Source organism: Onychostruthus taczanowskii, unplaced genomic scaffold (genome assembly GCF_017590055.1).
Source record: "Onychostruthus taczanowskii isolate IOZ18803 unplaced genomic scaffold, ASM1759005v1 scaffold10, whole genome shotgun sequence".
Lineage (NCBI taxonomy): Eukaryota > Metazoa > Chordata > Aves > Passeriformes > Passeridae > Onychostruthus > Onychostruthus taczanowskii.
Window position 1 is genome coordinate 6,426,527 of NW_024496526.1, and position 13,902 is coordinate 6,440,428.

At 45.2% G+C, this 13,902-nt stretch overlaps 1 protein-coding gene across 1 annotated transcript in view; it reads left to right on the top strand.

The window, feature by feature from the left end:
* The window catches only part of GLI2 (GLI family zinc finger 2), a 185,443-nt gene that overhangs the window by 135,867 nt on the left and 35,674 nt on the right, over positions 1–13,902 (top strand). Inside the window, exon 4 of the mRNA XM_041406384.1 lies at positions 12,439–12,641. Within this exon, the coding sequence (XP_041262318.1) occupies positions 12,439–12,641 (203 nt within the window). The remainder of the gene's footprint in view (positions 1–12,438; positions 12,642–13,902) is intronic.

Genomic DNA, 13,902 nt, shown 5'->3' on the forward strand with positions numbered 1-13,902 from the left:
GGTGACTTAATTGCCCAGCAATATATATTTTTTAGATTTTGCCTTATATTAATAAAATGAGTGTATTTACATAGTTCCAACCTAAGCACATCTTGTTTTACTGACTAATTGCCTCATTTAAAGGGCACACAATGTTAACACCTTTTGGCTTGCCTGAGACTTTACGTCATGCTACACGCTGCATCCCATAGTGAACTTTATCCTATGCAAAAAATAAATCATGTTCTCTATCTTTCATGATAAAATTTTCCAGAGAACCCCTCCACAACTCTCTGGTCATTGTGAATTGCATTGAGGTTGTGTTCGAACTACCTAGATGACCATCTCAGACAGAGCTGGGCTGCTGTTGTGGAAAGCAGTGGCTGTAAGCTGCGAGTTGAGCACCTGCAGTTGCCCGTGCAGCCATCTCTTCCCGGCTCTGCGTAGTTTGAGTGTGCACAAACAGGGCTGGGCGTCTCGTCCCTCTCACCACTTTAATGCCACATACACTGGTTTGTGGTGAGATGCAGGAGGGGTGGGTTTTGAGGTTGTGGGGTGATGAAGATCATCCTGCTTCTGCCCCTGGATCAGCAGTACAGGAGGCCAGAACTGTTAGTGTGAGGAGGATGTCTGGGGGCCTTGGCCAGCACTGATGCTGCAAAAAACCCCATGTTTTTCAGGCAGCACCCCAAACCCATGTCAGGCAGCACCCCAAACCCAGCTGCAGTTCCCTGGAAGGGGGAGCATAAAGAGTGGTTGTGCCTCTGCCATTGGAGCATTTAGGAGAGAAACAGTTTCAGCAACTTGGCATCAGCCTGGTGCTTTTGGGAATTAGATGTGACATTTGAGGTCAGCCTGGCATAACTTAAGGGTCAGCTGAGGACTGGAGGTACTGAACTTGCTGCTTTTACCCAGCTGAGCTTAGCACCCAGTTTTAACCTGAGTTGAAGGAATGTCCGGGGTGTCTGATATTGATGTGAGAGGCAGGTGAGAGCAGTGGCCAGGAGAAGTGAGGCCGGTGAGAGGGACAGAGAGGCAGGTGAGAGCAGTGGCCAGGAGAAGTGAGGCCATGGGCTAGCCCTAAGGACAGAAGCCACTGGTGGGTGGTGGCATGGTGATGAGCTATCTGTGCCCAGGCCTCCTCTCCTGCCAGGCTGGTGAGCGCCAGACCCGCTGGGCACCAACACAGCCACGGCAGATATGCAGGGCTGGGCTGGGTTCTTTGGCCTGGAAAGACCATGTGCGTGTGTACATCACTCTCCAGCTACAATGACAACGGCTCTTTGAAATGGTCTTCTGCATTTGCATTTACAAAAGCTGGATAAGCCTTTTTTTAAAAAAAATCTGATAAGTAGCAGGCAATTGAATTAACCACTGTTGACTGTATTGCTGTCTCTTAACAAACTCCATCTGTATGGTCTCCCTTTGTAGACACAATTTTATAACTTAATTTCCCTACCAAAACATCAGTGTTTACTTAGTAAGAAATCTGTTCTTTGTCAGCTTAAAACAGTGATTTCTTTATTACCACTCTGCGCAAGGAATGACAGCACAGAGTTGGCACTGGAGCAAGTCTGGTTGAGTCTACAGCGTTGTAATGGAAACAGGGTGAACTGAGGGTCAAGTATAATGGGATTTGTATACAGAAATGTGTCTGCATAAGGAATAGCTGCATGAGATAAGAGAATGAAAGATGAGGCCCACAGGTCTCCCTTTGCATGGTGTTGGGAAGGAGGTATTGCTGTAGGTACACAGCAGACACAGGAGATGGGGTTACCTCTGCACCAGCATAGCAAAGTTCCCTAAATCACATGTGCCTGCTCCTGCACCAGCTGATGTTGGTGGGTGGGTGTCATCAGGGATTACTCTAAGAATGTTTTGTGTGTAATTTTTACTGATTTTGGGAAGCATATGGTCAGCGAGGGGTTTTCAAGCTATTACAGTCTGTGGCCTCCCTAAAAAATTTCTAGCAGAGTTGTTAAACATAGTATCATGAATTTGGCCTGAATAACAAGAGATTTGCAGAGGTTTTTCACTGTCTTTCACAGCCCCTAAAGGAGTTTTTAGTGTTTTCCAAGGGTTTTGCAAACCACAGGTTGAAAAGCACTAGTGTAAACTTTCAGCAGTAAACAGCTGGGGAACATCAGATCCCTATTCCTTCCCTGATAAATGTGTTATATTTTCCTACACTGTTGAAAAACTGAAAGAACAGGAGAGCAGCTGTAGTCAATGACACCAGTGGATCTGGGAGCAAAGGAGTTTTGCAAAGAAGGTTTTTTGGGTGGTTACGTGGCAGAGGAGGTATGAAACACCTCATCTTTTCTTACCATCAGATGGTGATTTGGGGGGCAGGGGAAGCATCCTGGCTCCTTTGAAGTATGTTCAAGTTGTACAGTGCAGTGAGCAGGGCTGGGGTTTTACCATAGGACTGGGCTTCTGTTTATTGCTTCTACTTTCTCCTGCCATAGAGCCTTTCTCAGTCTTACATTGCAGGCTACAGCTGGTAGAGAAATGCCAGTTGTTTGTTGCAGGCAATTGGAGAGAGACTCTGCTTTCTCTGAATTTTTTGTGCTCAGCTTTTCCCTATGAAAAATTAAACCCTAGTGGAATGCTGTCCAGATTTTAAACAACCATTTATTTCTCATTCATGTTCATTTTCTCTCTAATGTTAAAAAAGCAAATAGAAAGAGAAAAAGTGATAGGTTAAAAAGAAGAAAATAGTGTTGAAGTGCTGATTTATTGTTAATTTTCTCATTTTGTACAGAAAACTCCAGATACTTCAAGAGAAAAGCTTATTTGGAATAAAAAGGGTTTATTCCCTACAGTCATATCAGTGAAAAACTTTTACCTAGTTCTGCTCTTCACCATATAATTGCTTGCTTTTCAGCATCCTCGTTGCAAAGCAAAGGCTGGTTAAATCAGCCAGTCTGCTGGATCAGATCTTACATTACATCTTGAGCTCTTTGAGTGCCATTAGCATTTCCTTTTAGAAGTGAAGAAATATTGACAGTTTGGTAGGTTATCTCGCATTTTACTGCACGTTAGGGCACTTCAAAGTCTTTATGTAGTGATGGGAACTGTCATGAAGGAGATGTGAAAAGGGCCTTTGGTCCAACTAAACCTGTCAGCAAAAAGATTTAGGGCAGATGGTTATTATTAGAAATCAATGTATTTATTATATATTGTTCAGGAATATTTCCCTTTGGAGGTTACTGTGAGTACTGTTGCTGTTTAAAATGTGTCAAATGCCAGTAAAATTAATTCCTGCAGAAAACACAGGGAGCCCCAGCCAAAAGCTTTGTTATTATGGGAAGGCATGTCCCTTACTCATTTGTGCTGTGGTGCACCAGGGGCAGGTAGACACACAGCACACCAGCAGAATGCCTGCCATGTGTCCGTGTGTGTTTGAGATGTATTTCTGCACAGCTATCACAATCACCTTTATGTACTGACGGAGCTCCTCTGTGTGCTGTGTCTGGAAAGGCTCTTTAGAGATCTGTGCTGTACCTGTTCCCATTTTGTTATATTCCCCTTTGTAAACTATGGGGTTTGGTTACTTCCAGTTAGTTACAGCAGCTTACTGCTGCTTAGGGCAAGTGTGTCATTTTTCTAAGGTTTGAACACCAGTGATTTTCCCCTGTACTTTAGAAAAGAGAAGCAGGACATTTCAGAGTTTTGTGATTAATTGGATGGAGGTTTTCCTCCTTGGTGTCTTGTTTAGCTATAGGTTTTAAGTTATAGGACCTTGGATTATGGGAAGAGGACATTCCCAACAGAAAAGGAGCATATTAGCAGAAACATTAATGCTGGAAGTCGTTGTCCTGGAACAAAGATTCATTTTCCATTCACCCCGTGATTTACAGCACATTCCAACCAAGTGATTTGGCTATGGTCTTCTGGCATAACATTGTTTGCCCTTTCCCTGACATTTTGCATATAAAGAAAAGTTATGAGCTTCTTGGGCATTCAAGGTACCAGGAAATGCAGGAGTCTTACCTAATTTGTTAACATGAAATTATAGATGTCAGACACAGACTCTGTTAGTTAACGTTGGTTAGAGTAATGCTGCAGCCAGTTGATTGTATTACAGTCATGATGAAGAGGAATGGTCTTTTTTTGCTTTTCTGGGATATGACAGGTATGGAGCCAAGGCAGATTTAAAGTGTAATGAATGAATAAGCATTTTTTGTGGTTTGCCTGACTCTTCCATGAGCCCTGTTGCTGTGGTGTTGCTACCACTGACTTTCTCTCTCCTCAATGGGTTAGTGCTGGCATAACATGGAAACAGACTTTTCCAAAGTAGTATAGGAATTGTCTTTTAAATGCTAAACCCTTCCATAGCACTTGAATGTTATAACCTTTTAAGGGAGAGGAGCCTCCACCCAAAAGCAGCATAGGAAGAAGACACTGGGCAGGGATTCAAAAACTCCGGTTTCTTCCCCACAAACATGCACTTCCATTTGTTTTCCCAAGCCCAATTTCTTCACAGCTACAAGCAAAGTATTCACTTGAAAGTGCTAATGTCCTCAACATGTGTCCCAAGGGAAAACAATGAGATGCAGAGAAATGGCTGTGTCACATCTGACACATCTCTCTAGCACCCATTTCCCACATCCCACCAGTGTTGACTCCTCTCAGATCTCCCTCAGCTCTGCCATCAGGATCTGGTCTGCGTCTACACCTCTCTCCATCTTTCTCCCCACTGATTCCCAGCTGGCTTGCTCCTTCAATCAGCCATGCCACTGCCCTGGCTTCATCCCCTCCCCACCCTGACCCTGCAGGGTTTTGACAGCACAACTGCCAAAATTTGTGGCTACTGGAATCAAGTTCTCATGCATGGTGGTTTCAGCCTGAAGCTCACATGCCTCCAGGTTTGCACTGCTCCTTCTCACTGGCTCCTACACTTCTATCCATGCTTTCCTTCATGCCTTTTCTCTCACTTTTCTTCCTTCTCTCCCCCTCAGCTACCTTCCTTGAAGTTTCCCTTCTTAAAATACGCTTCTTCTCTGAAGGCTTTCATCATTAATCTCTCAAGAAACTATCTTAGAGCCTCATCTGCTGTGCTTTGATTTATACCTTGTGCAGTTTTTTTTGGTAAGTATCTCACAAGAACTGAGCTGGTCATCCTTCTACCTCCATTCCTAAAGGAAAGCTTGTGTGAAAAGGTGGGCTTTCAGAACTTAAATTAAAAGATCATGTAAGTAAGATAATTAGATTAAAAAAAGGATATTAGGATCTGAAACAGAATGTTTACTTGCTTTGATGTGCTTTTGGAACATATGTCTGCACAGTGGGTTGTGTGGCTGATTAAGTATAAAACAATCCGACAAAAAATCACCACTATTAAGCTTAAATCAAAGATCTCTCCCTAAGACACTAATTTGATATGGGTTTGAAGGTCCTGTATCAACCCTAATTTCTACCTTTGATGTCTTACTTCTTTGTGTGTTGTATAATGGAGGGCAACCTTATTTATAAAAATTTGTGGTTTTCTTCCATTTTAAAAGCAAATACTGTTATTGTTGTTGTGTTGCTGTTTTGACTACAAATGTCAGCCAATACTCAACCCTTGTTGTGGTAAATGCAGCACAAATACAATGAGAAACCATATGTGGTCAGGAGAGTTTTTAATCTGAGAACCAATCCCTGTGCTCAGGTTCCCAGCTTTGCTCTCTTCAAAAGTTGCCCCTCTCCCCACTGAGGCTGCCAACAACCTGTGAGCTTAAAATCATTGTTAACTTATCTTGGAACTTAGATGAAGAAAGGTTTCAAGCTCTAAACCAAAACACTTTTGATTTCATTATTAAAAAATAATATATATCAGGTGAAATCAAATAGGTTGTTTGATTTGTTCTTGGATTTAGATGTTTTAGATATAGGATTGGAGTCAGGTATGTTTGAATATGGAATCATCTTTCAAAAGGAAAAATGAAAGATGTTTACCACTGTTTTTTTCTACCTTTGTGACAAAAAATTATTTTTCTTATCTGGAGCAAGTATTTTAAATTACTCACATGCTAGAAGTAGCATTAACTCTAAGGGGCGGGGAAAAAAATCATGCAAAGAAATTTTACCTGCCTTAGATTGTGATGCTGTGTAGATGAAAAACATAGGAGTTGTGTTGGAGACCTGTTCTTGTTATTCCTCCCATTGGATTTCTTTGATTTCAGTAGTATGAGATCAGACTTAAGGCATGAGAACTACCATTGCCAATGGATGTGGAGTGGGATTTTCCTAGTGTCTACCTAAATCCTTCCCATAGCACTGCCCAAACCACAAATTCACAAATAAGGGATTTCATATTCAGAGTTTTTTATCTGTTAAGGCCCAATGGAATTACCACAGTTATCTGATCTGACATCTGCAGCACTGGCCATAGGATTCCCCTCTTTCATTTCTACTGTGAGAGAAATTACTGTTTCCTACTATTAGAACTCCAAACCTTGCTGTGCACTTTAAGCCCATCTTTTAAAAAGGCATCTGGTTTTGCTGTACAGTCTTGTTGCAATGCTGAATTTACCAATTCTATCCAAAAACCCATCTAATGGGGAACTTACCCTTGTTGATAAAAATATCTTTTAAAATCGATATTTTATTGTTATAAACCCTTTATTATTATTACTTTTATGCTTCCTTTTTTGCTCAAAGACATGTTTGAGGGGAAAAGAGAAAATACAGACTGCATGAAACACGCCCATTAAATTTCTGCAGAAAAGCTGTAACAATTTTTGTTCAGATTCACAATCTCTACAACATCTTATAAGTGAGAGCATTAACTGTTGAATTAGTCATAGTAGCTCTGATTTTCTATATATTCCTCTTTGTTAGTATGAAAAAAAAACTTATTAACCTTATTTTAGAGCTGAGAAGATTCAGGGGAAAAAAAATACTACTTGTGCTGTCCCGATGGAGTGGGGGCTGGAAGATAGCAGTGATGTCTCTGGAGTCCCTGTCTCGATGTCTTTGTAGAGGGACACAGAGGCTGGCTCTCCAAGTTGATAGTCTTATATTCGATCATCAGGTCACTTTACTAGGTAATTACCAACTTGTTGCAGTGCTGGGAGAGCTGGGAAGAGCAAGTGATTCCCCATCGCCTCATTACCAGCGCTCCCAGGAGCGGCTGTGGGGAGAGGCGGCTGCGAGGCAGCTCTGTGCCGCTCCTGCAGCACATCCTCTGCTCTCCGAGCTGAAACAGCGGCAGGGAGGGAAATCTTTGTGAATGATCAAATGCCATGTGAATTTGATAGTCGTGGCCCAGGTTTGACCCCTGGAAGTTACCTTGTTCTGAGGGACCTCGCGGGGTTTGATCCTCAGGGTACCGCACAACTGTTGCGACCTCTCGCCCTTCCTGTTGTAAGGGACTTTAAATCAGAAATAAACAGAGGTGAAGCTGAGGGGCTGGTGAGAGCTGTTTAGACTGAATCATTTAGCATGAATCCTGGGGCATTTTAGGCTTCCTGTTGAATACAGCTTTGGCATCCCATCCATACAGTGTCTGCCATGACAGCAGTCCATTTTTCAGTCATCTGTATGGCTTTACTCCATCTCCTTCAGACAAAGGTGGTGTTCTGGGTACACAGGACTTGGAAAAAACAGCTAGGAAGTTTTAGGTAAAACAAAACAAAAGGAAGTTTTGGGGTTTAAGAGTGGGGTTTAAAAAATGATTGTTTGCTTTAAAAGTTTATTTTTAAATAGCAAAACTTTACCAGAGTATGATACCCCTCCCCATGATCCCCATAAGCAGTTCTGTTCCTTGCTTCTATGTCTGTTTAGCAGCTATGTGTTTCTTTATTGTAGAGCAAAACAATTGCCTTCAAGTGTCCATATTCCATTAAGCATATGGAAAAGTATTCAGCCCTTTGTTTTGTGCAGAATGAATTTATTTGTCACATAAGTATTAATTTAGAGTAGTCATGGAACATTAGTGCTTGGTAATTGTCCACATTTTTCTGGGGTTTATTTAACTGATGGAGATTATTTCAGAAATGTGCAACTTCTTTAACTGTTACATTCATTGCTGAGTGCCCCTTGCAGAGGCTGCAGGCTCACAGCAGTGGCAAGATGTTGCCTCATCTTCGTCACGCAAGATTTGGGGATTGCTGATGCATATCCACTGAGGGAGAGCGGGAAAAAATCACCCCAAGGCCCTTTTCATAGCAGCCAACACTGGTTTTGCCAGTTCCTGAGGTTTTCCCTTCCCAAGAGCCCAGCCCAATTCCTCAGAGAGGATGCTGCTCCTCTGCCATGGGACCACAAGGCTTCTTTCTCAGCACTGCATCCAGCAGTGGCATCGAAGACAAGCACCTGCCAGGCTCCAAGGCACACACAGGAGAATGGTGCTCTGCCTCACTAAAAACCATGGGCTGAGGTTTCTTTCCCTCGGTTTTCAAAGGAAACTGCCAGCTCCTTCCCCCAGACTTTGGGATGAGACTGCAGAGCTCCAGATGAGCTGTCACTCCTTTCAGCAAAACCCAAGAGGCGAGAAAATTAAGCAGATCTCTTTTCCCCAGTGAAGGACTGTTCCAGAGTGACCAGCTCCTGGGAAACCACCAGAAGTCTCCCAGTGTCCCACAGGCAGTGTGTGTCATGTCTCAGATGCTGGTTTCTCTCATTTTGCTGATTGTGTTCCTCTGCTGTCAAGTGTTAACCACTGCCCCACGGTTCTGCTCCACAGGCGGCTGAAACCAGGTAAATTGCACCAGGATTTCAGCTCTCCCAGAGGGGTCATCCACTGCACTGGCAAAGACCTGCTCTGTAAAGCCTTTAGTAGCTTGTATGCCCCCAGCACCACCATGAGGCCCTTCAGCTCTTAGGTGGCATCCCTCTGTTAAAGAGCAGCAAAGGAAAAGCCTCTCCTGGGTGGGGGAGGAAATGAATCCAGGCTCACGTGCTTCGTCAGAGATGCAAATTGCTCTACAAATTCTGAGCATTAATTATAGAGCCTGGGCTTCTTGCTGGAGCCACAGGGAAAACAGGCCCCTGGCTCACATTAAATTTAATGGTGTTTGGACACCCAATTCCCTTAGCCTATTTGAAAACCAGAATCCCACTTTCTCCAGATATATATGTGGTCAGGTGAAATCCCTCATCCCACTGCAGACAGCGACATTTTTACAGCATTGTGTTCAGCAAAGCCAGGAGCTCTCCCTCAGGTGGTGGGGTGTTTTCCTCATGCTATCTATGGGATTCAGGAAAGAAGTGGGGAGTGACATGGTTAGCACAGGTCTGGACAGAGAGCTCTATGGACAGGCTGAAGAACGCAGCTCTGGCACCATGGTTTCACTGCATTGCACCACACCAAGCTGAAGGCTGTCCCACTGCAGGGTCTGGGACATGGGCATGGAGAGCCCTGCATGCCCTGGATGCGAGCTGGACATGGGGACAGAGCTGCCTTGCTCCTGCACTGCTTCATCTCTCATCCACTGCCTCTAAAGAGCAGGATGTGGTGGTCTCTGCAAGGAGCAGACCTGTGAGGATACAGCTGCCTCTCACTGTGTTGTTGTAGAGCCAATGCAATGGCTCAGTGTGGGATGAGATAAGAAATAATGCAGTGGGGAAAAAGTCAAACCTTTGGGGAGTTAGGAGCAGAGGATGCCCCTGGCTGAGTGAGTTGTTCCTGGGAGACAGCTCCTGGAAGCCACATTATTTTGCAACATGCTGCACTGTGGGATATTGTTTTGCTAGAATTGTAGGTGTACAACAGTGAGAGGTGATCTCTGCCTGGGAGGGCTCACAGGAGCCAGACCTTGATAGAAGTATGGCTCTCCTAGTCCACAGATGGACCAGTGAGCAAGGACAGGCTTTAAGCAAAGCCATAAGGAGCTGCCTACTCTGTAGCCCAGTCTTTGTGCACAGGGCCAACCTCATGTTCAAACACCAGCTGCGTTTCCAGCTGCATGCATTTGGGGGGAAATTCTTGATCTTTTTCCCAGTGTTACCTCTTTGTTCAGGGTGGAGTTTTCCTATTCTGAGGGACTCCAGCATTTCTGCCTAATTTAGCACAGAGAAAATGAACAGCAAACCCTTCATATTGTTATACGCATTTTAGATGTCGGCCTCACAGTTTGATCAGCAGAGGCTCCAAAGGCTCGTAAACCTGGTAATACATAGTTCCAGGACTGCATCAAAGAAGTTCACAACCCTTTTGGGAGAAGCTGTGAGTACTGATGAAAGAGGGAACTTATTGTATATGTAAGAAAACCTCTTTCATGGCTTATGTATTAAGGCAGGCTCTGTGGCCCAGGGAAGATTGGGGCTGCTTTTAATTTACATCGCCCCTCACTTATATTAAGTCTTCGTCAGAAGAAAAATTAGTCAGATGTTTTCTTAATGACATCATTTTTTTTAATCCTGTTTCATTTTTTCCAGATGAGGCGGTGGAGATTATTAGAAATGAATTGAAACTAAATCTGGAACAGAGACTTTGATTCACTTCTCCCTCCTCCCCAGTAGAAATAAATTGGTCGGCTCCGTGCTCGGATGCCTTTATTAGCAGCCTCGACAGAAACCAGCCCCAGCGGCCTCGGCTGCAGCTTCCTGAGCTCGCCGCCGCCACGGCTGATGTCATGGCGAGAGGCACCAGGGAGTGACTTTGGTCACCCCATAATTTTGGTAATGGAAGGCCATGGCAACACAGGTGGGGAGGTTATGAGGTCTGAAATAGCCATGCCATCATCAGTTTGTCTTTCAGTGTCATGAAAGAAAACAGGGTCGATGCTGGTGGGTGTTTCTCTGGCAAAACCCTGGCCTGGGTCTGATGAGCCACCTGTTTTGGTGGCTGTGCATCTCCACAAAGCCTTTATGTGTGACAGGTTTTCACTGCCTGGTATTTCACACCACCAAGCCACAGAGTGCATTGCTACAGGAAAGTACTTTGAACTATAAATATTTCAGAAGGCATTTAATTTACTACCCATCAGCAGAAAGTGTTCAAAAAGCCACAAGGTTTACTAATTTATCAGAAAGACAGAGAAACACACAGAAGATCAAACAAAGACAAACATGCTTGTTAAATTGCTGAATAAGTCTGCAGACTTATATTACATTTCTGTGTGGTTTTGTTGATATGCAAGTATTACAAATAAATTAAAATGCACCTGAACTGTTGATAAGGCAGGGTGGGACTGAGATCCTGAGGTGCTGGTGGCGTGTTGAAACTGCTCAGACCATCATGTTTGTGGTTGTCTGTGCATGGAGAGACAGATCTTACATGCACTCACTAATGGCATATTTGGATAGTCTTAGTGTTGGGCCTTTGTAATTCCTTCCCTTAGATCAGCCCACGTCCCAGATCCTGACCTCCAAATCCCTGTTGTATTCTGTGCTCAGGGTGCAGCCCCATGGGGCGCACATCCATCTCCCTTAGCTTTGCCAGAGCACCCAGTCAGGGACAAATGCTGTCCCTGCTGTGACCTGTGTGTCAACACTAGCTCTGCTTCCAGCAGTCTGTGAGTACAGAGAGAGCTAATGCAAAGCAGATTTTTCTCTTCTATTTTGCCTAATGACAGCTCTGCCTCCTTTGGTGTCTATGTCAGATTTTCTGCTTCTCAGGTCAGGGTGAGTAACTTTTTCTCCTTTGCACCCTCTGTGGTTTGTCTAAGAGGCTGGAGGGTACCGTAGAGCACATGTCTGGGAGAAGTCTGCAGACTTTCTCTTCCATCCTTGTTCATCCTTCAAAAAACCGCTTAAGCACTAAAACGTGCATGTGACGTTTTTTTGTTACCTGCTGAATCCCTCAGTATTTACTGACTTTATTCTCAGGTAGCACTTGGCCTGGGGAAGATCTGAGGGATTTAAGAGAGGTGGCCCCCAGAAAGCATGCAGTAAAACCTCTCATGAACTTTTGCCCTCTGAACCGTACCACCAACCTGTCAAGGAGGTTTGTGCTGGCCATGATGGACGCAGGAGGTGGGGCTGCTGCGCCAGCACGGGCCAAGCCACGCGTGCTGGGCTGGGCAAAGCACAGCTCAACATCACATAAGTTCTCCTTGCAACATTTCCATCTTTGCCCTGTCTAGGGCTTTCTGCACATGACAGCACTAAACATCTGGATATCCAGGGGCAGCGAGGAGCTTGCAAACCCCACGTTTTCCTCAAATATCGTTGTGTGGCCAGCCTCCCTGTGCGAGGAGATGGGGTGGGATCTCTAGCACAGCGTGTGTTCCATGCCTCCTCTATGTGCAGGCACTGCCTAAAGCAGCTCATGCCCCTTTCCTCAGCAGCCCAGTTGGGGTGAGCCACTTTGCACAAATACATGTTTAATGCAATATTGGTGCATGTCCACCAGAAGCTTGGGAACTTCAGACTCTGCATATGCTAGGAAGAGAGGATTGTCCCGCTATGTGCTTGAGCTCCTCTCTTGTGGGCAAAAGCGGTGGGGCAGGACAGAGAGGGGTGGCAAGCAGTTGTGCCTGTTCTGGCTGGCTGTGAGTGACAGCATGTCTCTGTTTTCCTTCCCAGGCCTCCTCCTCTGAGCGGCAGCCCTGTCATCTCCGACATCTCCCTCATCCGCCTGTCTCCGCACCCTGCCGGGCCTGGCGAGTCGCCCTTCAGCCCCCCTCACCCCTACGTGGCACCCCACATGGAGCACTACCTCCGCTCTGTGCACAGCAGCCCCACGCTCTCCGTCATCTCCGCTGCCAGGGGCCTCAGTCCTGCCGACGGTAAGACACTGTGCTACTGGTACTGCAGCGATTTTGTAGCTCACCAGGACTGAAATTCCCTAAAACCCAGGGATTTACAGCTGCAAAGGCTCGGCAGCTGCTCTCTGAAGTGGGAGAGCTGTCTCTTTTTCTTTTTGTTGTTTTTTTTTTTTCCCCTTTAACTACACATTTGTTTTGCATCATCGCACTGAGAAAGCAGAGCGTGAGAATAGCTATTACTGCTGGATCATATTATAAATATTTTGCTTAAAGTACGTTCCTTTCTGCAGCGCTCTCTTTCTCTCTTAGGAGCTTCCCTGTTCTTATGTCTCTGCTGAGACCTAGCTTTCCCCAGAGAGGGTCACAGTTTTTCTGGCTGCCTGGCCTGGCTGAGACTGATGTTGCAGAGGAGACAACGCCAGCTGGGTTATCCCCTGTTGGCTTTGTGTCTGGGGTCAGCGTGGCTGCTGAGTGAAGGCGAGGGGCCATACTTTCTTCCTCTTTACTCCTGAGCTGCTCTGCAGCAACCTTCAGGGAAGGCAAGGATGTGGGGGGAGTTGGTGCTGGGTGCCGACAGCAGTGATCATGCTCTCTGAGCCCTATCAGACCCCATGTTGGAGAGCTGGGGACAAAGACATCCAACAGGGAAAGGGGAAAATGCACATCATTGCTTTCACTTGGCTAGGTGTAAGTCATGCCTTACTTCGTCAGAAGAGCTTCATTACACCATTGCAGGTGGCTGGCTCAGTGCCCAGGGAATAGCTGGGGACCTGGTCTCTGCATGCCCAGCAAATCCCAACATCCCTCGGCTCCCAAGCTGCTGCAGGGGCCAGCGGCCCTTCAGCACTGCAAAGCAAAGTGTACCAGAGAGCAACAAGGCCCCTGGATTAGTATCTGGCAGCATAAAACTATCTTGTATGGCTAAAACAACATCACTGTAGTGATCGGGACATGCATATGTCTTCTTCTTCCCTCCCCTTAAAACGTAATTTTGAACTCTCAGGCACCCGCCAGAGAGAGTCTGATGGCTTGTGTGTGTGTGTGTGTGTTCTGCCCTGTCCTCTCCTTCCAAAACAAGTTTCATTGTTTGCTGTGGAAGAAAGGCATTGCATTTTGGGTTGCTTTTCTTTTCCTCCTTTTTTTTTCCTCCTTGTTTAAGGTGGTGGTAAATAAGTTAATGGGGCAAGCGGGTGGGGAGGCAGGTTTGAAAAATTACAGCTGGGAGAAAGTGAGTGTAATTGGCTTTGGCAGCCAAAATGGTTTTATGCTGCCAGACACTAAA